Source organism: Macrotis lagotis, chromosome 7, assembly GCF_037893015.1.
Source record: "Macrotis lagotis isolate mMagLag1 chromosome 7, bilby.v1.9.chrom.fasta, whole genome shotgun sequence".
In the NCBI taxonomy this organism is placed as follows: domain Eukaryota; kingdom Metazoa; phylum Chordata; class Mammalia; order Peramelemorphia; family Peramelidae; genus Macrotis; species Macrotis lagotis.
In genome coordinates this window covers 29753077-29777659 of record NC_133664.1, presented here as the reverse complement: position 1 = coordinate 29777659, position 24583 = coordinate 29753077, and the positions used below count along the sequence as shown (strand labels likewise).

The 24583-nt window shown below is 38.8% G+C and overlaps 1 protein-coding gene across 13 annotated transcripts in view; it reads right to left on the bottom strand.

The window, feature by feature from the left end:
* THRB (thyroid hormone receptor beta) overlaps positions 1-24583 on the bottom strand; it is a 425807-nt gene that overhangs the window by 27653 nt on the left and 373571 nt on the right. For 12 of the 13 annotated variants that reach the window (XM_074195699.1, XM_074195692.1, XM_074195696.1 and 9 more), the window contains one exon: positions 3738-3838. In XM_074195699.1, the coding sequence (XP_074051800.1) occupies positions 3738-3838 (101 nt within the window). Of the gene's footprint in view, positions 1-3737; positions 3839-18133; positions 20460-24583 lie in introns of those variants that run through there. The other variant, XM_074195702.1, reaches the window with a different exon arrangement.

The following is a 24583-nucleotide window of genomic DNA, read 5'->3' as shown; positions in this document are numbered from 1 at the left end:
CCAAGTGGGCTCCCTTTGGAAGTTTAGGGGCATCCTCTGGATTATGTCCCCTTTGAGTATTATTATGGTCCTTGAAGATGTATCAATGTATTAATGCCAGATTATGATGTTATAACTATACACCAGGATAGGGTTGGGAGGGTCAGAATATATAAGGATGCTACTTCCCAGCCCTGTCATCTGTCATAAAATATGTTTCTCAAAAAAGATGTGTCTCAAAATGGACTTGAGTAGATGTCAGTTTACTTAGGAAAAAAAAACTGTAGATGCCTCCCTGAAGTCCCTACTTGTGGTTATTGAGAGCCACCAGGGACCGAAAAATAATATATTTTTTATTGTATTGGGTAAATGTGGCTATGACTCAAATACTGAGAAAAGAGAGGACTCTGAGAATCCTTGTGAGGTGAAATGGCATATGTGTAGAGGAGACTGAGATTTCAGTCATCTACTTTGGAGGGGATTTGGATGGAAAAGCACCATTCTGAAAGCTGTTTTTAAAAAGTCATATTCATATCATCTTTAATACTTTCACTCTCTTAGTCTGTGGTAATCCTCGGGATGAAAGCTCTGGGGGCCCTGCAATGGCCACTTGATGATAACTGGCCTTCCCCTAGGAGGCTGATTCTTAGGTTTGGATGCGGCACATTTTGTACCTCTGTTCAGCAGAATCCTAACATTTTAAAGCTTTTTGTGAAAAAGAAAACTTTTTGAGAGAAAAAATTTTATGTTTTGTTGTTGCTGTGTTGCAAAATAATATTTATAAACATATAACGGAGAAACAGTTTCATTTTTTTATATTATCTTAAGAGAAAAACACTCTTCAAGGAGCTCAAAGGGTCATTTGGCAAAGGACTCCCTTCTCTTTTCTTAAACTGATTTGAACTCTTCCAGTCTCCCGATTTTTTGAAAGACACAATCAATTAGAAACAGAATCAGCATCTGGGATTTGGGTCGGTAGAGTCAGCGCCTCCTCTTTTCCCTTCTCCCCTCTCCTTGTAAGAAGTCCTAGGCCATGTTGATTTCTTGTAGGCAACTGGAGTGGATTTTGGTCAAAACTAAAGAATTCTACTCACTGAGGAAAAGTTGTTCATACTTTTCCCAACCTTATCACAAAGGTTTGCTATATGTACATACTCCTCCACTGAACACTGGACTTAATTCTCTAAGGTTCCCAAATCAATGTCTGCAGGTAAGTTTGATGCTTCAGGAAACAAGTGGACTTCTAAAAAGTCATTGAGGGGCTCTAGAGTAATGTACCACCCCAAAATGTTTTTCATGTGCCTAAGTCCTCAGCTTCGAATCACAGACTTAGAACGGCCCCCGTGTCCTTTTCCAGACCATCCAATCTCATCATTGTGCAGATAAAAAGAAAATCAAGACCAGAGAGGGTAAGAATGTAAGCTCTCTGAAAGCAGGAACTTTCATTTATGTCTTTGGCCCAGCACAAATGGCTAAAAAAATTTGTTAGTTCATTAGTAGATTAAGAGATTTGCTAAAGTTACATGGCTGTTAATTTACTTCTTTTAGTTCTCACTGGTTTATAAAATCAGATTGAATAATCTGATAAAATTAGAAATATAATCAGAAATTTGAATCTAAGTCATTGTCCAAATTCCTTCTAGTCACTTCGTGGTGATGCTAAGAGGTAACATGGGAGAGAATCCAAATATCTAAACTCAGTTAGTAAAAAACCTCTGTTCTCTAGGCTAATAAGAAGGAAGACCTGGTCTGAAATAGAGACAACCTAAATTACAGAAATATTTAGAGAAATATATTTTTATTATTTCAAAGAAATATTATCATTAAAATGAACTTTTTAAAAATTGTGTTTCCCAGAGGGAAGGTCTGCTTTATTGCAGTTAGGATTCAGTTGTAATCATCACTGTGGATTTGCCTACAATTAATGAACTCTTACTCTTTTTTTAGGTTTTTTTTTTTTGCAAGGCAATGGGGTTAAGTGACTTGCCCAAGGCCGCACAGCTAGATCATTATTAAGTCTGAGGCCGGATTTGGTACTCCTGACTCCAGAGCCAGTGCTCTATCCACTGCGCCACCCAATTAGCCGCCCGAATGAACTCCTACTCTTTTTTTTTTTTTTAGTTTTTTTGCAAGGCAAATGGAGTTAAGTGACTTGCCCAAAGCCACACAGCTAGGTAATTATTAAGTGTCTGAGACTAGATTTGAACCCAGGTACTCCTGACTCCAGGGCCGGTGCTTTATCCACTGTGCCACCTAGCCGCCCCTGAACTCCTACTCTTAAGAATGATTTCTCCATGTACAGACCAAAGGCAACCTTTAGCCTAGCTCTGGTTAAATGATCAGAAATTCAAGATGAGTTGGAGAAAATGAGGTCTGATTGCACTCCCATTTTAGATAACATCTTAGTAGAGATGTGGCCACAATCAGGGACCAACACTCTATGGATCACCCCAGCATTTCTACCATACTGACTTGAAGTTCTATTTAATTTAAATTAAATTAAATTTACAGATAGCATGAAGCAGGGACATTCCCATGAAATAACTTCCTTTCCTATCATAGCCTGGTAGAGCTCCCATGTGCCAATTATTTGGTTACTATTACCAATGCTCTTTGCTAAGATGGCTATGTCTGGACCAGAGATGATCTTTTTTTATTATTCATTTTAATATCATTGGGTGATTTTTCAGAATGAATTTTGTAAATCAAGTTAGAATACATATACATTTTCTGCTTTTCTTAACCTCAAAGATTTTTCTGTCTATAAATAATTTTCAACATACAAAATGTCAAACTCAGTCTTCTTTTTGTAAGGTAAACTTCAAGTTGTTTTTCCAGAAAAAACTTCATTAAATCCAACAATGTTTAAACTTTCTTTGAAGACTAAATTGGGTAATTCGGCATAGTACTATTAAAGCTACTTCTTCAAAGCATAAAAATGGATCTGTAGGACCTCAATTATCTCCTGAATATTTGCTGTGTACACAGATTATTTGGATAATCAAAAACCATAATGGAAATACAAGTAGCCTTAAAGAGGCTTGCTAATGGAGCTCTCAGAGGTACACCTCTTTTCTTCTCTTAGTAGGAGGTTCCTATCTTTAACTAAGTAAAATGCATCTTCTGAAATCAAGGGCATATGTGTGTAAAGCTGCTTTGGGTCTGGTATGGGGTTTGTGGCATTGTCTGACCTGGGTCAGATATCATTTGATGTTACCTTTCTTAACTAACAAGACTGGTTAGCTTTTGGTTTTAACATGAGGTATAAGTGAATATCAATGGTTGGATATAAATAAGAGTCCCAAAGGGTAGGGTGAGTTAATTGTAGCATCTGGCATTTGAATCCTAAGTAGACTGATGGGATACCTAAATTCAAAACGAGAAATACAGACATGTTTTTGATAATGGAATGTGAAATAAGCTACATATAAAGATTAGGGACAATGACAAATGAGGGTAAACTCACACAGACAATATTAAAGACGCTTATCTGGGTAATTTAGTAAATGTCTATGATAATGCTGATTGGAAGAAGTGAGTCTTTGAAGATATCCCATCCTACTTTTTTTAGTTGTTAAAAAATCAATTTAATACTATTAAAAATGAGACATAGACCAGATATCTGCATAGTTATGGGCAACAGATGTTGCCGTCCAGGCCTAATCTGCAGTTCTATGGATGTGATGTTCATGCACCAGAGCTTTCTGACATGAGAAAAGGAGCTGGCCTACTTGAGTCACCCCAGTCAGATTATTTACCTTGCAGCCTTCACAAGTGATGCATCGGTAGTGATACCCAGTGGCTTTGTCACCACAAACTACGCATAGCTCATCCTTGTCTAAGTAACTGGGTATGTACCCTGTGAAGGAGGAAAAAAAAAGGAGTATGAAAAAAAGGGAACGACATGTTAAACGTCAAAGACACACCACACCAGGGACCGCTGAGAGCCAGAGCCAGCTGGCTGCCTACAAGGCGAGGTGAGGTGAGGTGGGGGCTCCCCAAAGAAGAGAACTAATCAGATGCAAAAGTCATCTCTTCACACAACAAGCACCATCATCCTCAACCCCAGGTTGTCTTTACATGCAAATGTTATCACCTCAATTGTCATCGATGTGCTTATGGAAAAAGGAGTTGGAGAAGAATGAACACGGAGAAACAACCTCTTGGATTCTGGGAGTCTCTGTTTGGATTAACCTTGAGATGACCACTGGATAAACCTGTCTTTCTCCCCATCAAGTTTTTTTCAGGGTCCAGTTCTTTTTTTTTTTCAGGCTGGACAGGATCTCAGATTAGTGAATCCAAAGGTCTCCTTTTATAGAGGAGGCTTGACTGGGATGACATAAGTTAGTGGCAGAAATGGGACTCAAATCCAGGTCAAAGGAATTGGATTTCCAGTCCAATAAAAGCAATCCATTTTAAGGAAAGATTTAATTTTAAATATAAACTGAATGAGTTAAGGGGTTTTTCTACACAGAAAAAAAATTATTTAGGTTTGTGATTATATGAAGTGAAACTACCCACTAAAAAAAGCAAACCCTCTAGGGAATGAATGGGAAGAACTGAAATATGGGCTATAGGAAGCAGCATGGCGTCCTAGGTTTGGTGTCAAATCAGAGCTTTTACTCACTACTACCTGTGTAGTAGTTGGAGAATTCACTCAGTATTTCAGTTAGCCCCAGTTTCCTTCTCTGGAAGGGTGAACTAGATAATATCTGAGGTCCCTTTCTACTCTAAATCAATGATTCCGTGGTCTTAATCCTAAAAAAAAGGGTCCAAATAAAATCACAAAGACTCTGGTTAATATTAGACTTACTGTTTTCTGTTTGCTCAGGAAGCTGAATCTGACCAAAGTTAGCCCGACTTCTCATCTGTCTTTGTCTATTTTGCTTCCATTTGTGTAGACACAGGTGAGAACTGACCATGGGAATGTGTGAAGCCTAGGAAGTCTATCTCCTTCTTACTGCCTGCGGCTACATGAAGATTCAGAAATCAAATCCACCTAAGGACTTATATGTATTTATATATAATATATATGAATATAACTATCTATTTATCTATCTATTCCCCTCCTCCCATTATAACTCTTCTCAAAGCCTTTTTAGTCATCAAATGACTAATGATTTTCAGGGAAAGTCACTTTAGGGCAGAATGAGAGCAGAGATTTACCATATTCTTCATCACATTTTTATAACTTTTCCTTTTACTTAAAAAACATCAAATTTGTCACTCAAAAAAGTAGCCTTGAAGAGAAAACTGAAAGAAAAATAAAACTTTCTACAATTTTTCAGAACTCTTTTTGTCAGTAATATCCAACTGTCTTTTCAGAGGAATGGCACAGATAGTGGTGACAGGCATGTAAAAAACACCTGGCCTCGATACAGGACTTTATAGTACATCTGTACTATAAACTGGTTAAACATTTGTACTGTGGACTCATGGGCTCACAGACTAGGGTTGGAAAGGACCTACTGATCATCTAATTCAATCTTTTAATTTACAGATGAAGAAAAGGTTTGGAGGCAGCAAGGTGGTTAGACTCAGGAAGATCTGAATCCTGTCTTAGATACTTCCTAGTTGTGGGATGCTGGGCAAATTCTTTCAGTTTGGGAAAAATAACAGAACCTATTTCCTGGTGTTGTGAAGTCAAATGAGCTAATATACATCATGTGATTTCCAAATCTCAAAGAGTCATGCTAGTTTTTTTTAATAACTTCCCCAAGACCATATAGGTTATTGAGTTAGGTTTCCATGATGCCAAACCTAACATTTTTCCGTTGTAACACAGTCTTAGAGAGAAGGACATTCAGAAATCAATTCAACAACACCTCTTTTTAGAGGTTAGATGATTTTTTCTGATTTGTCTTTGCATCATGCAGATACAAAGAATAATCCAGTGAGTGAATCCCCATGTATTTCAAACCATCATAAAAGAAAAGTTGGAAGCAGTCAATCATTGGAGGGGTTGAGAGGAGAAAGAAAATAGATGGGCATAGTTCCTTCTTTTATTCTACTCTCCATGAGCAATTTGGGATTCTGCACCTGATTATTTTCCTTCCAGACTCTGGGGTTGGATACCTGTTGGGGATATGATGGAAGCAGAATAGAAAGGAGAGAAGAAGCAGAGAGAAAGAGAGGAGAGAGTGGGAGGGTAGCTCTAGAGAATTCAAAAGTAGAAGGATTTAATTAACATTGCTGCCAGAACTAGCGCACCCTGGGATGAGACAGGCATGACATTGGAGGTGTCAAAAATCTGAATCCATGGAAGGGATGGATTTCTCTGGTGTTACCACTTCACTGAGGGAGAGGATGATATCTAGTTACTGAGATAAGAATTGATCAATCAATCAGCAAGCAATGATTCAGTACCTCCCATGTTTCAGGCTCTAGGGATATATATGTCCCAGAGGACTGGTGGTGGCGATTGGTAGTGAGGGAGCTATGACTAGTGTTGTGTTAGGGGCAGGTAAGGGATGCAAAGTACTGGTTGCTTGGAGACAGCCAGGTGGTCACACAGGTAGATAATCAGACTTTCAGATATTCAGATAGACAGACTCCTCTACCACTTTGACAACTCATAGTTTGAGATCTAAATTTCTAGGAAAGATTTTAGTGGATTTAGAAGAAATCCAGGTAATTGGACCACATGGAGACAGCTGTAGATTGGCAAGTGAAGTCAATCTGGCACAGGACAGTTTTATGTTTTGGAGATTATAAAGTTCAGATTACCTTTTGCAGTGGAGAAGGCATGTCCAGATTCAACCCCATTTAGCGATGGAGACATTTCCTTTCAAGGTTCTAGTTTTTTTTTTTTTTGTGGACAAGACAATGGGGTTAAGTGATTTGCCCAATCACAGCTAGATAATTATTAAATGTCAGAGGCCAGATTTGAACTCAGATCCTCCGGGCCCCAGGGCTGGTGCTCTATCTACTGTGTCACCTAGTTGCCCCAATAGGTTTTTGTTTTGCTTGGGTTATTTGGGTTAGACATGCCATCAGCTACAAGGTGGAGAGCTCCTCTCTCCTTGGAGGGACAGTACTGATACATTGATGTACAGAACTTCTGGGTGAAGGTTCTCCTTCTACCAAAGCAGGCTGGCACCTCACCATCTTATAGTTTTAAGAGAATTGTCTAGAGCATGAAGTTAAGTGACTCGCCCAGGGTCACAAGCCTGTATATCTCAAAGGCAGGATATGACTCAGGTTTCTAGCTTCAAAGCCAAGGCCAACTCTCTGTCCACTAGATCATACTCCCTTTCTTTCTCCTACATGTATAGAGATGAAACTGGAGATCTTCACACAGAGATTAAGGCTAGGTCTCAGCAAGGGACAGTATTAAATCTTTTAATTAAATGTTTACCTGGGTTGTTTCCTTCCTTTGAATTCTCAGTGCTCCATTTTGGGCTGGTCCATCTTGACTATTTATAAAATCCCTAATTAACTTTCGGTGGCCCCTTCTCCATGTACAATTCATTATGTTCCCAGCTTACACGACTGCTGAACCCCAAGTCCCTTGGGTACCTCAGTCTTGTGGGTAATTGATGGAGTGAATACAATAGGAAAGCCCTCATCCCCAACACAGACTCTGGGAGCCTTTCCATGATAATAAGCAAAAAAAAAAAAAACAAACCACAATACAAACTGGGCTTTGCGCCCAAAGAACTAAACTCCTCATTAAATGACTGGGGGGATGGAAGAGGAAGACTGAAAGAGAGAGAGAGAGACACACAGACACACACACACACAGACACACAGACAGTGAGAGAACAAAGAGAGAGACAGAAAAACAGAGAAAGAAGGAAGAGAAAATGAGTGAGAGAGAGAGGCAGAGGCAGAAAGAGATATACAGAAGAGATCCAGAGGCAGAGAGACGGGGAGAGACACACATACACACACAAACACAAAAGGCTGAAGTTTAAAATATCCAGAGAGGTTGTGAACAGGGAACTGTATCAGCTTGTCTTCTGTGCTGCCTGGACCCCAGGACCCGTTGGCAATACAAGTGCAGAGGATGGGTGCAGGTGTGAGCAATAGGCCACAGAACCCGCGCCAGGCTGATTCAGTCTGTTGGCCATAAGGGCTCTGGAATCCGGTTCCCACTCAAAGCTCATTGTTGTTGTTGCTATGGCCCATGTCTAACTCCTTGGCACCACTTCCCCGAGTCTGAAGCCGAGGCCTTGAACATTGTAACATACTGTTCTTGGCCCATATTTCTCTCTGAATGGATAACCTTGGCCTGGGCCATGACGCCTCCTCTTCTGGAGCCGTCAGCACCCTTGATTTTGCCTCTTTGTGGCATGGCAGTGGACCTGATCCTGCCACTAGGCATCAGGGTGCCATGACACCCTACAGAACCTGGTTTCCCAAATCAAGTCTGTAGGATTGCCCAATGAGACATCACTGACTTTGAACTGGAGGGTACTCAGAGGTCATCTAGCCCACGGAATCTTTACTTTTTTTTTGTATCATAGATCCTTTGAGCATTCTGGTGGAGCCTATGGACTTCTTTTTGGAATCATGTTTTTAAAACATATTTTTAAAATAAAATAAAATACATAGTATTATTTTTGTTGCTTAATACAAACAAGTTATACAGCATTATAAAAGAAACTGATTATAAATAAATGATACATAATTATAATTATTAAATTATAAATAAATATAAATATAGAGACATACTTTTTTTCCTTACCCAAGTTCACAAATCCCCTGAAATCTAGCCTCAGATCCCCCTAAGAATGTGTGAATGAGAGGTTAAGAATTCTTAATCTAGTCTAACTTTTTTTTTTACAGATGAGGAAAAAGATCCCATTCCCCTGGAAAGGGGAAAATAAATTGTTCATGGTTTCACAGTAGCAAGAGGCAGAGATAGAGAATTAGAGTCCAGGTACCTTGATTTCAAATTGAGATTTCTTTCTATGCACCCTTTCTCCAAATTCAAGTAAAATCTCAGAGACAGAGTAGTTATCTAGTCTATGTCAATACATACAAAGGAATCATGATTGAAACATGAATGTCTCTGAAAGCTTTGCAGATATTAGTGTAGCACAGTTTATTTTCATTCCTCTATTAGCTGGCATTTAGATAGTTTTCTTTTTTCTTTTTATAAATAATGATGTTATAAAAACATTTAAGTTGCTTATTTTTTCTTGGTGGGTCATTAAATATTTCTTGATCAGAATCTTCTCCAGAATCATCTGGTGATACCTTCTTACATGATCTCTTTAGAATGATCCACCCACATTTTTCAAATTCCCTATAACATTAATTATGAAGTATTTCCTTACTATTCAAACTCACCATGGGCAATGATATATCAACTGTTATGCCCAACATTTGTTATTTGTTGTTAATTTTTTGTTAGGGAGTGAGTGCCTTGGCAGAGTCCTTTCCCTTCTCTCCATTCAGTATTTAGAACGTTTCTCCTTCTCCTTAAGAGAAGAATCTCCAGCTACCTTAAGAGACAAATCAGTGTTCCTTTCTACAATCTACATAAAACCTTCTCTGATCCTTCTAAGAAGTCTTGCCCTTTTGAAGTTATTTCTAACCATTTTGCATACACTTTGTATAGAGAGGCAACACGGAGTCCTGGGGAGAGGACCATGGTTTTTTTTACTTCTGATATTGTATGACTCTGAGCTAGTCATGTAACCAGATGGCATACAAATAGAATGCTGGAGTAAAGAAGACCTTGGTGTAAGCCCAATCTTACTGCTAGATGCTTACTAGCTAGGTGACACTGGACAAGTCACTTAACTTCTACCGTAGTTTCCTCATCTGTAAAATGAGAATAATCATAATATCTCAGGGTTGGAAGGATAAAATGGGATAATATTTATAAAGTGTTTTACAAATCTTAAAGCACTGGATAAATCTTGTTGAAGTTATTGTTCCTGACCTGTGGTAGCGCCTCCCAAGCCTATACTGGTCTGATCAGTCCCAGTCTGATACGCTGGACCCTGACCCCAACATAATGATGCCATTGTGGACCCCTTTGAGAGAGACAACCACCAATTAGTATTAGTTTTATTGTTTTATTAATTATTATTATTATTATTAATTATTATTATTATTCTTGCCCTTAAACTGATCTGGGCAACTCTAGGACAAAGGGAGAATCTTAACCTTTTTTGGGAGGCTAATGGCAGTCTGGTGAACCCACATGCTTTTTAGATTTCTTTTAAGAATAATTTAAAAATAATTGGTAATTGAGAGAAATGTTACATTTCCATTAGAGGTTAGTGTACTGTTTTTCCCATTCTGAGTTCACTGACATGACAAAATCTATCCATGGGCATATCATTGAATCCCAGGTTAAAATCCATGCTCAAACTGCAGTGTAGAAATTTGTTTTGATGAAGGGAATTTAATCACTGGAAGTTTTCCTACACAAAAGAAATCACATGTTCAGTCCTCACTATAACCTGTACCCTAAAAAAAAGTAAAGACATTGACTTTCATCCACTCCAATAGGAATGTGAGCTTCGTGGAGGGAGAATTTATCTTATTTTTTGTCTTTGTTCCCCTCAAAGCCTAGCAGAATGCTTTGCACACAGTGTACATATAATCAGCAATCATCTGATCCAAATTAATATTTCATTTAAAATGAATGACAGGGATTCTTATGGATGTTTTAACATAACTGGTGGTATCACACAAGATCCCATTCCCTTAGTAAGTATAATACCGCCATGCTTCTTCTCTTAATTGTCATCATTCTTCTCCTAACATTCCACAGAAATCACATAGTCATCCACAGGACATTGGTTCCAGGAGCAGAGTGAGAAGCTATCAACAAAAGGATAAAGCAAGGTAGACTCAACAAGAAAGAGAGGTTAGTGTTTGTTCTAAGTACCATACCTATAATTTTAATGAATGCATATCCATCCTTATGATGGTAGCCCAAATCCAGTTGTTAAATGATCTACAGAGTTTTCTTACCCAACCTCAAAAAATTAATATCAAAAAATTCTATGGATGTACCCTTGGGAGCAGTTTTATGATTCATATTTGTTACTTGAGAAAATACACAATGACAATATTTGATGTTCCTATGGATTCAAGGGTCTCTCAAAATAACACGATGGTCCCCCAGGATAATTTAGTCCTTAAGATGAGATTGATAGACTCTAGGGATTATGACCCAAGATGATGAGCTACGAGAATGAGTTCAGTGGCTCCAGGGCCCTCATGACTAGCACTCATTTGGCCAGAATCTATTCTCTTTGTGTTGGTTAACTGAGTTACCATATCATCCTTTTTTTTTCCCAGAAAAGCAATCTCTACCTAGCTATATACATTTCATTTTTCATCCTAATCTTTAAAAATGTTATTTCTCCCAATTTCTGACCTAATGTTAAGTATGATCTTACAAGTAGGAGACAAATTGCCATGGCATAGTGGAGACAATGAATACATGAATGAATGAAAAAGCAATTATTAACAACTTACAGCATGTTAGGTACTAGGTTAGGTGCTGGATAGTTCAATATCTCCCTTAGACTTGCTGTGTGACCCTGGTCAAGTTACTTAATCCCTGTTTGCCTCCGTTTCCTCATCTGTAAAATTACATTAATATTAGCACTTACTTCATGATGCTAGGGTGAGGAACACATGAGATCATGTGGGTCAACTACTTTGTAAACCTAAAAATGCTACATAAATGTTAATTATTTTTGAATTATTCATCACACTGTGGTTGCTGTTGTTTCTGATGCTCTTGTGAGAGAGGCAGCAAGGCATGGCAACTAGAGAGTTAACCTGGGAGTTGAGATGAGCTGGATTCAAGTTCTGCCTGCTCTGATGCATCCTGATTATATGATGCTGGACAACTTATCCTCTTGTGTCCTGGCAATTCCCCAAGTCGGAAAGTTATCGATCTTTTTTGGCAGAAGAAATTTCCTACCAGAAAGCACAGACCTGGTACTTTTTTTGGAAGGGGAGTTAAACCCCTCCAGTCTAATTCCTTTTGCTTTAGTTAACATCCCTGGAGGGCCCCTAATCACTGAGACTTGAATGGAAAAAGAAATGGTAAGAAGGCCTGCCCTTTGATGCTTATTATGAACAGAGATAGTGCCCTATAAAGGCAAGTAAAAGATGTCTCCATAGTATGTTTTGAAGGGTGTTGAAAGGCCAATTTGGCCCAGAGAATAATATAATTGAAATTACAATCATCAGAATTATCTTTTTTTTTGTTGACCCATTGTCTCTAGAAGGCTCATCAAGCTAAACTCTGATCAGTTGGACTGAATCACTCATCATGGAACTGGACATGTATTTTGACTCTTAGTTGAAGGACAAACACTCCTGGGAATGACAAAGGGAATTCCTGATTGGTCTCCTATGCTTGAAGGCGGAGCTTGTCCCAGTTCAGCAAATTAGGGCCAATCACCCAAATCCCATACATTTCTATTTTTCATGTGTTGGCTGCTGGAGGAGAGAACTTTTTCCTATGTTCATGGCTTTGGGTTGTCTGGGGCCCCACTTGAGTCTGTAGATGAAATCTGAATGTTTTGTTTACTTGGCCAATCTTTTTTTTTTCAACTGGGTTATAGAAAAAAAGTAGAAGCACACTTTCATTTTTTTTCCTTGCTTAGTTCACAATAGGAACTCAAAAATTTCTTGTCAATCCATGGATACTAAAGAAGAATTCCCATAGTTCACAATGGGAAATGTTCCATGTAAATAAGAATACAAATTATGAAGGAAGAAGGCAATCCTTTACCAGGAAAGCTTGTCCCATAAACCAGAGCCATTAGGACAATTCAGGGATATGCTGACTAATGAAATTTGAGATGACTTTTTAATGGCATAGTCTAGAGAATGAGAACGACATGTGGTAGGGACCATTTGAATAGAAGATTAGTGATGGGAAAGAATCCAGCATACAGAATCAATCAATTAATCAGCAAGCACTAATTGAGGACCTCCCATGGGCTGGGTGCGGAGGATATGACAAAAAAGTAGTGTTTCCCCTTAAGGACTTTTCAAACTTCAAGAAGAAGAAATACAGTTGAGTAATTAGGGCTGGTAGAACAAAGCAGGGAGAGTTTTGTCCTTGATTTATTAGAAAGCTACTGGACCATTAGAGGAGAAATAGAAGAAGTTTCACATTTAGGTGATGGGAATGGAAGAGAAGCTGAAAGTAGGAGGTTCTATGAGAATGGTTTAAAAATGTTTAGTTTATGTGATCCTCTCAGCCTGGGCAAGGGTTTTGATAACGATTATGGAAAAGAAGGGCTGGAACTGGAGATCTTTGGGCAGAGCATTGGATGGGAGCCTGGAGAGCTATGGGTTCAAGTCTCATCTCTTAACACTTACTACCTGGACAACCATGGGTCAATTGGCCTATTTCATCTTCTTCAAAATGAAGATAACACCTGCAGAACCCACCTACTAAGGTTTTAGTATGGAACTAGTAAGATAATGAGTGAAAAGTACCTTGTGAACCTCAATAAAAATATCAGCTATCATGGCATAAGACCTAAAATTTATAGCTCCATCTATGAGTCATTGAATCCAATATCTCTTAATATAAATAAAGAAAGGATAAAGAGGTGGGTCAATAATTAGTCAACCAGAATTTATTATTGCCTATTATAAGCCAAAAATTGTACAAACACGAGAAAGAAACAACTCAACCTTGATGAACTTATATTGTATTAGGGAAACACAAGTACCTACACACACGCATGCTCCATAAAAAAATCACAGAATAAATAGAAAGTAATTATGAGGAAGAGGCATCAACAGCAGGAGAGAGCAAGAAAAAAGTTTCATGTGGCTGGTGAAATGCCTGGATTAAGGCTTCAATCAGTACTTCTTATGTGTCAGAGTGGAAGAATCCAGCTTTGTCCCTGGATTATGAATGTTGTGTTCTGTGGCAGAGCATCTGAAGGTAGTGAAAGATGGAATGAAGGAACCTGGGCATCAAGAACAGATCTGTGAGTCTCTGTGATACTGCGGCATCATGCCAATGGAGCAATAGTAGCCAGAGATGAGATGAAGAAAATGCCAAGGATAGAGCAAGTAGTAAGGAGCAATCAACTAAGCAACTGATGAAATGGATACTGAACAAGCAACTAGAAAAGCAGAAGAAACGGGAAAGGCGAATAATGTAAGGTTAATGGTGAGGGCAAGGGGAGGACTAGCTTTTTTGAAAAGCCATTGAAAGGTCAAGAAGGAGGAACTCTTGTCCAAAAACTGTTCTACTAGGCTGCTAGTAGAACAAGCATCTCTAATCTATGGTGAGGGGCTCTAAGAGGGAACAGGAGAAGAATTAGAGACAGTGGAAACAAACAGCTCATTCAGAGAATAAATAATAACCTTCCAGGGCAGTCCAAGGGCTTTGTCACCATCTTACTATAATGTCCTGTCTCTCATCTTTAGCAACCATTGCGGAAAATAGCACTAGATGTTTCAGGAGGAGGTTAACACATCAATTGGCATATCTAAAGAATGCATCTGTTTTTTGACAAGAGCCTCTGAGTTCTTGATAAGAGAGATGAAGAATGGTCTGAAAGGAGAGTTCCAGTATTGTCTGTTTGTTAGGCTTAGTTTGAGCACAATTCATTTCTTGGCATTCTCATTTAACCTCGAGAAAGACAAATGTGTTCTGTATTTAAGGAAAACACTTTAGTATTTTTCTATAATGGCCCTGTCTCTTAATGGATTCCACGTGCTCATACCCAACTTGAAATAGAATTCAGAGTGCAAGCAACAAAGGTAGAGACGGGAAAAACAAAACCTGCCATTGTACGAACTACTTAGTATTATATTTTAAAAGCTCGAGATCCACATTTCAGTACTCAACGGTTTGCTGGGTTTTCACCTAAAGAAATCCTTCAGCTAGTTTTAAAAGTGTTACTAAGATGTCCTTGTAAGATTTTGGGATGAAATTTGATGTCCTACATCAGAGTTAGGTCAAACAATACCCGGTTTGCCATTTAATTTCCATTTCTAGTGTTTATACAATTCTACCTATTGGGCTGACAATTCCTCAGTGAAGTTGATGAGTTACTGAGATAGATTCATGACATGCTTTTGTAAGGTCTTTCACCAGCTGTAGAGCTTCTGTTTTTTTCCATTACAGCACAACAAGCATATCATTATTATTTATTCTTCATTTTTCCTTTTGTGTATCTCAAGATTATTCCAAAGAGTAAGAACATTTACCAAAAAAAAAAAAAAAAGATCCTCCTTGATCATGGTTAAAGAGTTGGGACTTGGGGGTAGGGGAAAGAGAAAAGAAAGAGTTGGGACTTCCTGAGTTCTCTGAATATGAAAATTAATTCCAATATAAATATTTTAGTAACTCTTGGGAAGTTCAATCCCTATAGAGTTTAAAGGCATAGGAAACTGAAACAAATTCACTGTATGAGGGTTATAAAGAAAGGATTACATTAAACACCTCTAAGGAAGAATTCTATTTAAAATAAAGTAACTATATAATTGGGAGGTCACTCTGAAGGTAGCCAAATCCTCATTGGTCCTAAACTTCTGCACAGAATTGGACATTCTGGTAAAAAAAAATTGGGCCAAAGGCACTGTCATCTTCTAACTATGCCGATTTCATGTGCACAAATGAGAAGGCACCACACCCTGACTGCCCAATTCCCTTAAATTTGCCTTCAAAATTTCAACATAATATTGTCCTTTAGAAAAGTCTGTGATCAAAAGCTGGGGCTAATTACTGATTTTAATGTCCTCTAATTACTAAGTTCGATTTAAGATGGCATGTTCCATTGAAGGACAAAGAGAAGGTTTTCTTTATTTCCAGCATGGGATTATTCTTTTCATCATGCTTTTGTGTAGACTTTTTTTAATTAAATTTTTTTTTAAAAAACCCAAACCTGCTATTCTCCATCAGAGAATTGATAAGTGGGACAGATTCTATTCTAAACTTCAGCCTTTCTCAATATACTGAAGGAGAGAAAACTGTATTCAGAGGCTAAGAAACAAGATCAATTCAAAGAGAAAGAAGAGAAGAGAGAGAAGAAAAAGTTTTGACAGCTGTGTTACTGAGGAATATAGAATGGTGTTGAAAACAATGAACACAGACGAGGCAATTATGATTTATTGGGAATCAAAGAAAGCTCAAATGGAACAATAAAGTCCCTTCAAAAGGACACCTGCTTAAAGTATTCATGTTGTCTTAATGAGACACCATTGAGGATTCACTGACAGAAAGAACCCACCCCACTCAACAACAGTATCAGATCAATATAGACAGACATGCTGGGTCTAACCTTTTGTTCTTGGGAGACAGTTAGCAGATTGGTTCGTTTTCCTAAGGTCTCCTTCAAAACTGGCTGTGACAAATACTGACATGCTTAAGGCCAATCACTTGCCTTGTTCAATGAGATTGGTGGGGAGAGCAAAAGGAGAGGGAGTCCAGTGGCCTTTCAAAGTACAAGCCTTTTAAAAATTACATCCATAGATTCATAGAATGCTGCTTTGTTTCCTCATTTCATGAATCATATTAACGCCCAGGCATCAATACCCAAAGCAGGTCCCCTTTGTTAGGGACCTCTCCACTGGGGCTCTGTAGAGCTTCTGGGTGAAATAATCACTAGGAGGGCCAATTGGTGGGGGAAAGTCAGGAAAGTTCTGCAATTAGCTAACTCCTAGCTATGTCTGAATGCTCTAGCAAATTAAAAGGAGATCAACACAGAGAGATATTAGTTATTTGGGATCCTATGACACCATCCTCCAAAGTTGTATATATTCACACACAGAGTCCCAATGGGGTCATTTTTTTTTCATTTTAAAAGCTGTTACCCAGAAGCCACACTTCTTAAGAAATGGGGGGGTACCTACCAGCCCAATATGAAATGCTTAATTTTGAGATGGTACTTTGAGATTCATTAAGGTGTCCCTTACTTCCAAAATGGTATAAAAGAAAAAATCTGGGACTCAATAGAAGTATAATTCCTCAACAAGTGGAGGGGGGGGATAAACTTTTAGATATACCTTCTCATTATATTATAATTGAATCAATCTCCTTCCCTTCCTTTATCCACATTTGGAAATTATCTATGTCAGCAAATATTATCATTTACCCTCAGAAAGAAACAGAAACAAGATTCTTTGAATTAAATGGGCAAACTTTTTTTCAGGGAGGGGGTGATGGAACTCTTCGAAAAGTTACTGTTATTTCCTTTTGAACTCTATGAATCTCATTGGATCTCTTTTTAGTTAGATTGGAGATATTCCTTTATAAATATAATAGGGTACCATGCCACTGCAAATATCTCTGTCTACTCAACAGACTTCCCAAGATTCAGAAAGCAAGCATTTCTGTCATAGCTTCACTAGCTTTTGAACTAATTTGGAGTGCCTTTGCATCCAGTTCCTAAATTGTATTCCAAGTTTTCATAAGTGCTATGTTGATCATGCCTATGCAAGGAACATTCTGGGTTCCGGGATTTTGTAGGGGACACTCTAGTGACCCAAATGGGGAAGTGACATGCCACCTGTTTGGACATCCAGACCATGGCAGGCATCATTTTTGAAAGGTAAAACTTTGCAGTGCAGCGGGAGGATGTAATTCTTATTAAATCTGGATTGAAATGATTGGACATAACATTCTTTCCAGGTTAAGCAAAGGGAGTGAATCTCGAGAAGTGAGCCAACAAGTCAGTCATTCTAACATACATTTACTATTACCTTGCCAAAGACAAATCAGCTAGTTAGTTAATGTGTACATTTCCCATGAAATTTCAAGAAAGAGCCAACTGGATTTTTCCATGGAACTTGAGAAAAGGAAACTGAAGAGAACTGGACCATTCCAAATCTGACCATGTCCATCTCTGAAAAGGAAAAAAAAAACCTTTCGAGCTCCCCTCCTCCCCCCTTTCACCTGAAGCTTTCTGGCTAACATTTGGCAAATCTAAACCACATAGAAACATTCAACCCGGAGAGCCATCCTAACTCTAGCTTTCCCATATGAATAAAAAAAAGTGCTTAGAAATCTTTGCTGATCGCGGAGACCTTTCACTCACCCTAGCAACCTTTATTACAACTCTTTTCAATCTGGACTAGACAGACTTCAAATTCAAAGATTATGTGTGAAGAAGCAGATGCAGCAACATCTAGGGAAAAACAATCACAGGCACAGAAACTAAAGGGAGCAAAATAGAAATAAAATTGCCCCTACCTTTTTTCTGAGAGTACGGTGGCGACTGCACCTGAGTGAAAGTAGGCTTTTCTTCAGTGAAATATTCAGGTTGGCTGTACGGCTTCAGGGCCATGTCCATGTCAGAGTACTCGCTTTTAAACATGTTTCCAGGGTAACTACAGGTATACGGCTGATTCACTGCCCAGGCCTGTTCCATATATATGTTGTTACTGTGGCCGGCCTGAACATCACAGCCGCTGTAATTCTGACTATCTTCGACATAAGTGCAGGAGCCTGGACACTGCATATAACCAGTGCTCCCAGCACCCGGGTAGACCTCATATATTTCCTGCACACAGAAGTTCATTTTGTGATTCTGTCGCCTGCGTTTCTACTTTACATACACACACATACAGCACACCATCTGGGGCTTACACACACACACACACACACACACACACACACACACACACACACACGCATACATACACATCCAACGGCAGGGAGAGGAAAGATGAATAAACAGGACCAACAAAGTCACAGCCTGCTTCACTTTGGAGTAGTGGCACTTGATGAGCTATCGTCCTATTTATATTGGATAGGCTGGTAAACTCCTCTGCCTTTCAAACATATTGAGGGGCAGATTTATGACCATCAAAGGTCTTAATCTGTGACTGTAGCTAATTCTTCGAGAAGATGGCAGACAGGTAGGGCTGACCTCCCCCACCTCCCAACATCAGATAAAGAAGTGACTGGCAGCCAAGGCTCTTATTAGACTGTCACAGGCGGGATTCATTTTATAAACCATTCTGGCTCCTTTCAATATGATTAGAAAATGATTGCTACACAAAGAAGTGATTCGATCACTTTAGTGGACACTGCTCTATGGGGAAATCCCCTGAGGGGCGGACAGAAAATCCTGAAATCAATAAGCTTGTTTATTAGCATTAACTCATTGAAAACTTAATAGAGTTGGGTACATGACCCATCCATTAATCTAAGGTGATTTTAAAAAACAGATTTAATCTGTTGCTAGAATTATTGATTTTCTTTTATGGAATTATCCATAGGAACCAGCCCCCAGCACATGTTTCTCTCTGGCTTTTAAAATATGTTCAATTAAAAAAAAAAAAGATGTTTTAATAAACCGTAGGGTTATTTGTGAGAAACTTCTATGGGTTTAAACACTTGGTAATTTCCCAAATCAATTAATTTTTACTTTCTAATGGGAGATTATTTATATACAATCTTTATAGTATGTATATTTCCTAAATGAACAGTAGACAATACTTTTGCTCAGTGTTTTTGTGTGTGTGTGTGTGTGTGTGTGTGTGTGTGTGTGTGTGTGTGTGTGTGCGTCTTTGTATTTAGGAGAAACACTGCTGGGTTTGTTTTATAATTTTTGTTTCTGATCTTATTGCTATTTGTTGGAGTTATATACTCATAGTCATTCTTCTCAAGACCATGATTGTTTAATATCATAGGGATGACATGGAATGAAAGGAAGTTAAGAAGCATGTATAAACCTACTATATGTAAACACTGTGCTAAGCATTTTACAAATATCATCTCAGTTGATCCTCACAACAATTCATGAGATAGGTGCTATTACTATCCCCATCTTCCAGATGAGGCAATTGAGGTAAGTGGAGGGTAAGTGACTTGTCCAGGTTCACACTGACAGTAAGTGACTGAGGTGGGATTTGAAGTCAGGTCTTAGGAAATCTAATCCTTCACTTTATCCAGTATTCATTTTTTCTGCTGTTTTCTGGTCACCCTTAAGAAAACCAGAAGCTCTTACAAGAATATTTTTAATTATATATACAAGTCAACGTTTAATTAGAGTTTTCTTCTTGCTGAAAAATGTCAAAACATTGCATTTAAAGTGGTGGTTATTTTCTGAAAATTCTAGGAATAAAAGTGCTATAGTCCTTATATTTTTTTCCCGATCTCCTTTATTTATCTCAAATTGACCAAAACTAATACTCAGATTAACCTTTCAACGAGCTGTTTTCCTTCCTGGCAAACACAAATGGCAAGGAAGAGTCTTTCTGGCTATGTGATCCGTGTTGGATGCATCTAATTTTACCCAATGCTTTTCCTGGCATATTGTCCACTTCTCTGGAGGCAAAAATCCAAGGACTTTCTTTCCTTTTACTGCTTAGCAATATTAGTGAAAGCCATGACTATTATTTTTATTTTTTTAATCCCAGAGGAACAATTTTTTAAAAGTTTAAAAAAGTAAAATCTATAAATGGTTTTAAAAATCAAGCTATACTCCATAATTGTATCTATAGTCCTTAGAGAACTTTCACATGAGAAATCACAAAATAATGGGGAAGAATACGAAAAGCCCCAAGACTCAATATTATTTGTGTTTATATATATATATATATATATATATATATATATACATACATATATATGCAAAACATTTGAAGTCCTTCAAACAATTTTGAACAGAAGATTGTTAAATAAATTTAACCACCCTCATCCCCCTCTCTACTTTTATATATGCCCCCCCCCCCCCCAGGGAATAGTGAGTCAGTGGATGGAATTGTTGAGGTTGGAGTCAAATCCTATGTCAGATAATAACTGAAGGACCTTGGGCACGTCATTCAATCTCTGTGTGCCTCAGTTTCCTCAACAGTAGAATGGGGATCATAATTAGCACCTACCTCACAGGACTGTTGTAAGGATCAAATGTGATATTTGTAAATCACTTAGCATAGTTCCGGGGACATAGTGATCACTAAATAAATCCCTTGACCATTTCATCTCAAGTGAACCCTGTAGTTCCCATAGAGAAGTAATATACTCAGCTTCTAATAAATATATAAACTGGCTGTTACATCTTAGAACAAATTTGGTTCAGGATTCATACTGAGTTTGAAACATGTCCCTGGCATATTAACATAAAGGATCATATTCTACAACCTGAGACTGACCTTTTCTCTTTCTTTCTGAATTCAGGAAGGATTTTCATGCATAAATAAGTGGGAAAATGAGGTGTCCTTAGGAGTCTCCCCCTCTTGTTTCTCTTAACTGACTGGTATAATTCAGCTGCCTAAGTAGAATGCTAAAATTGAAGTTTAATCGGAAACTTAATATGGTTAATTATTTGAAACAAATGGAAGAAAACATTTAATAAGGAATAGTAGTAATAATATCATTCATACATTATATAATAATGAGAGTAGCTAACGTAGATATGACATTTCAGACCTTCAAAGTCCCTTACATATAGTATTTAATTTGATCCCCACAGTGACGAGTGACATGGGTGCTATTATTAGGCCCATTTTATGGATGAGAAAACTGAGTCTGAAGTCAATGAAGTGATACATCCAAGATCAAGCAGTTTTTTTTTTTAGGTTTTTGCAAGGCAAGTGGGGTTAAGTGGCTTGCTCAAGGCCACACAGCTAGGTAATTATTAAGTGTCTGAGACCCGATTTGAACCCAGGTACTCCTGACTCCAAGGCCGGTGCTTTATCCACTATGCCACCTAGCCACCCCCTACGCCACCTAGCCACCTGATCAAGCAGTTTTAAACTCAGTAGCTTCTGAGTAGCTGAGTAGCTTCTGAGCCCAAGAAACCTGGGTTCAGATCCTGCCTTTGAATCATCTAGGCTATGTGATCCTGGACATCAGACAAACTCTTGGTCCTCCAGGACACTCTTTAATACTACAGTTGTGGAGCAGGTGCTGACCTACATCAGTAGAAGGAGCTTCAATGGGAGTTTGCTACACTGAAGAAAATATAGGTCTGCATTAAAAAAGATGAAAAATACTGATACAAGAACTTCAGAGAAGCAAAACATGGTCCTTCTCCCTGATCTCAAAGAATTTTAGGGTTTACAGAAAAAGAGTGAAAAGTATTTATTATTCTTTCTCAAATAGAAGCCAAACCTTCTATCTCACCCATTATACTCAGATTTTTGGGAAATCTGATTCTCATAAACTCCTTGGGATTTCAGATTTAAAATGTATTCTGATTCACCAATGTAGTCTGTGTCTTCTAGGAACAGGGAGTCTTACCCTGGGTGAAAATGTTTCCCTAGGGTATAAAAATTTAGGGGATGCTGAAAGCCTATTATAATTGAAGTGAGCAAATTAGTGAGCCCTAAATAATTGGTTACAGCAGGAAGTGATCAGATATTTGCCTCCTCTGCAGTGGCAATACATTGCCCCAAGGCCTTCCCCTAGCACCTGAATTTATATTTAAAAATTGTCTTAAAAACCTTTGAGATGGCAGGAATGGATCTGAGGGTTAGAGTGAGCTAGGGGCTCTGGATTCCCTCTAGAAAGTGTGGTGATAGAGCAGTTGCTCAGCATCCAGCCAAGAGGAGAAAGGAAAGACATTGGCAGATTGAGATGTACGATAGTATCTATTCCACTATGGTGACCATTGGTCTTTGCCCTTCCATTTTACTCTTATAAATTCTCATTGTCTTCCCTTTAGCTATCCTGACTCTTCCCCCCACAATAGCCTTTCCTCTATGGCTGGTTGCCTCAATCTTTAATATCATTCTTTTCTCTTTGAAGGCATTTATGGAGCCCTTTAAGGTTTGCAAAGCACTTTAGAAATACCTAAGTTATCTCATTTAATCCTTACCCATTATTATTCCCATATTACAGATGAGGAAACTGAGGCTGAGAGAGATGAAAGTCATTTGCCCAGCGTGGCACAGTTGCAAGTAGCTAAGACTGAATTTGCACTCGGGTCTTCCTAAAACACATTTCAGCATGCCATTTTCCTGCCTCTATAAATCTCCCTCATTAAAGCTCTAATTCCATCAGCACTACCCAGATGTCAAAGAGGAAAAACTATATAAATCTGATAAAGTGACAAGAGCTGAATGAGTTGGGCAGGACCACATTGATAGGGGAAAGAGCAGGAGCCTACTGTGTCTACTGTGCTGAATTAGAGCTATGTTGGAGACAGCTGAGTAGGAAATAGCATGCTGTCAACTCGGCTTGCAAAAATGTGTATTCAGAAAGGTCAGGATCAACCTGTTGAGGCAGTACAAAATACTAGCTGTGAAGTATGTTTTCCTCTATTTTCTGAAAAAGAGAATTGGCCAAGGAGAGCTCTGGAGCAGGGTCTCTGACTGTTGTCTCTTCCCTTCTCATTCCAGAACCTTCTTTCTGTCTGTCTAGAAGACCTGCAGAGCCTGGAGTGAGCCATGACCCTATCCTGCCCTGTTCATGTGATGGGAGGAATGGCCAATAATGGATTCCAACAGATCTCCTGGACTCCTATGGGACCCCTTAGAAGAGAAGGAGAGCTCACGGGGCCAGGAATCAAGGGGCTCATGGCTCTGGGATGAGGTCATTTCCTGGGAGCTCTTTAAATTGGTGTTTTTAGATTTCAGGGTAAAAAAAATAAAGAATGAAATAACATTTATAAAGCACTTATCCTATACTAAGCACTGGGGATTAAAACAGAAAAGTGAGGCAGTCTCTGACCTCAAGGAGATTGCCTTCTAATCAGGAGACACAAAACATCCAGGAGGATTTGGAAGCAAGGTCTGTTGCTCATTAGCTTGGAACAGCATAGACATGATAAAGCCCTGACCTGTTTAAATTCTAAGCCTTCTTGGACCTGAGTGCATAGCATCCAACCTGGAGGGGAAAGTGTTTGGGAAAGAGACATTGGCAGGAAGATTGAGATGTAGGGTAATAGCTGCTCTGTGGGACCCTTTGGCACTTGGTGGGGTCTGGGCAGTATTGGATTTGATTCGTCATTTTATCAGCCAAATCCCCTCCAACCAATGGTAGATATTTGCATTATGGCCAAGAAGAAAGCTAAAGACAATCTATTACTACAGAGTAGAGCAAAGCTTACAATTACATGGAGGAAGCCTGGGTATCCAACCTCCATCTGAAGTGATGCAAGCGGTGGGTATCCAACCTCTGGCTGAAGTGATGCAGTAAACACAAGCAGAGTTGATCATGGTTTCTCATCAGTGAAACAGTGGAGATAGTACAGTAATGAACCAGTCTGTGACATAACAGAAACCACCTGGGAAGCCTTTTGTCTTGATACAATTAGATCCTAGCGTATACCAAGGGACCAACTGGGGACTGGTCAACTTTGCCAAGATTTTAGACTGACCTGAGGGGCTCCTATACATTAACCTGCTTTATACTCAGGATGGTATTTTAAAGGAGAGAAGCAGAGATGGCAGATTAGAAACCACCACCTAGCTGAACTCTCTCAACATTCTTCTCCAAACAACTTTTAAAAATAACACTTCAAATCAAATTTTGGTGTGGCAGAGCCAACAAAAAGTCGGGGTGAGCTATTTTTCCAGCCTAAGAAAACTTTAGAGATTGGCAGGAGAAGTCTAATCCTAGGGTGGAGGCCTGTGTGGAGCCCACACACACAGCAATGGCAAAGGTAGACACTACAGCAGAAACTCTGAGTTCTCATGCAGAGGGTAAAATAGAAAGATTTCACCTTTCATCTCCTGAAAGAGATTCCCA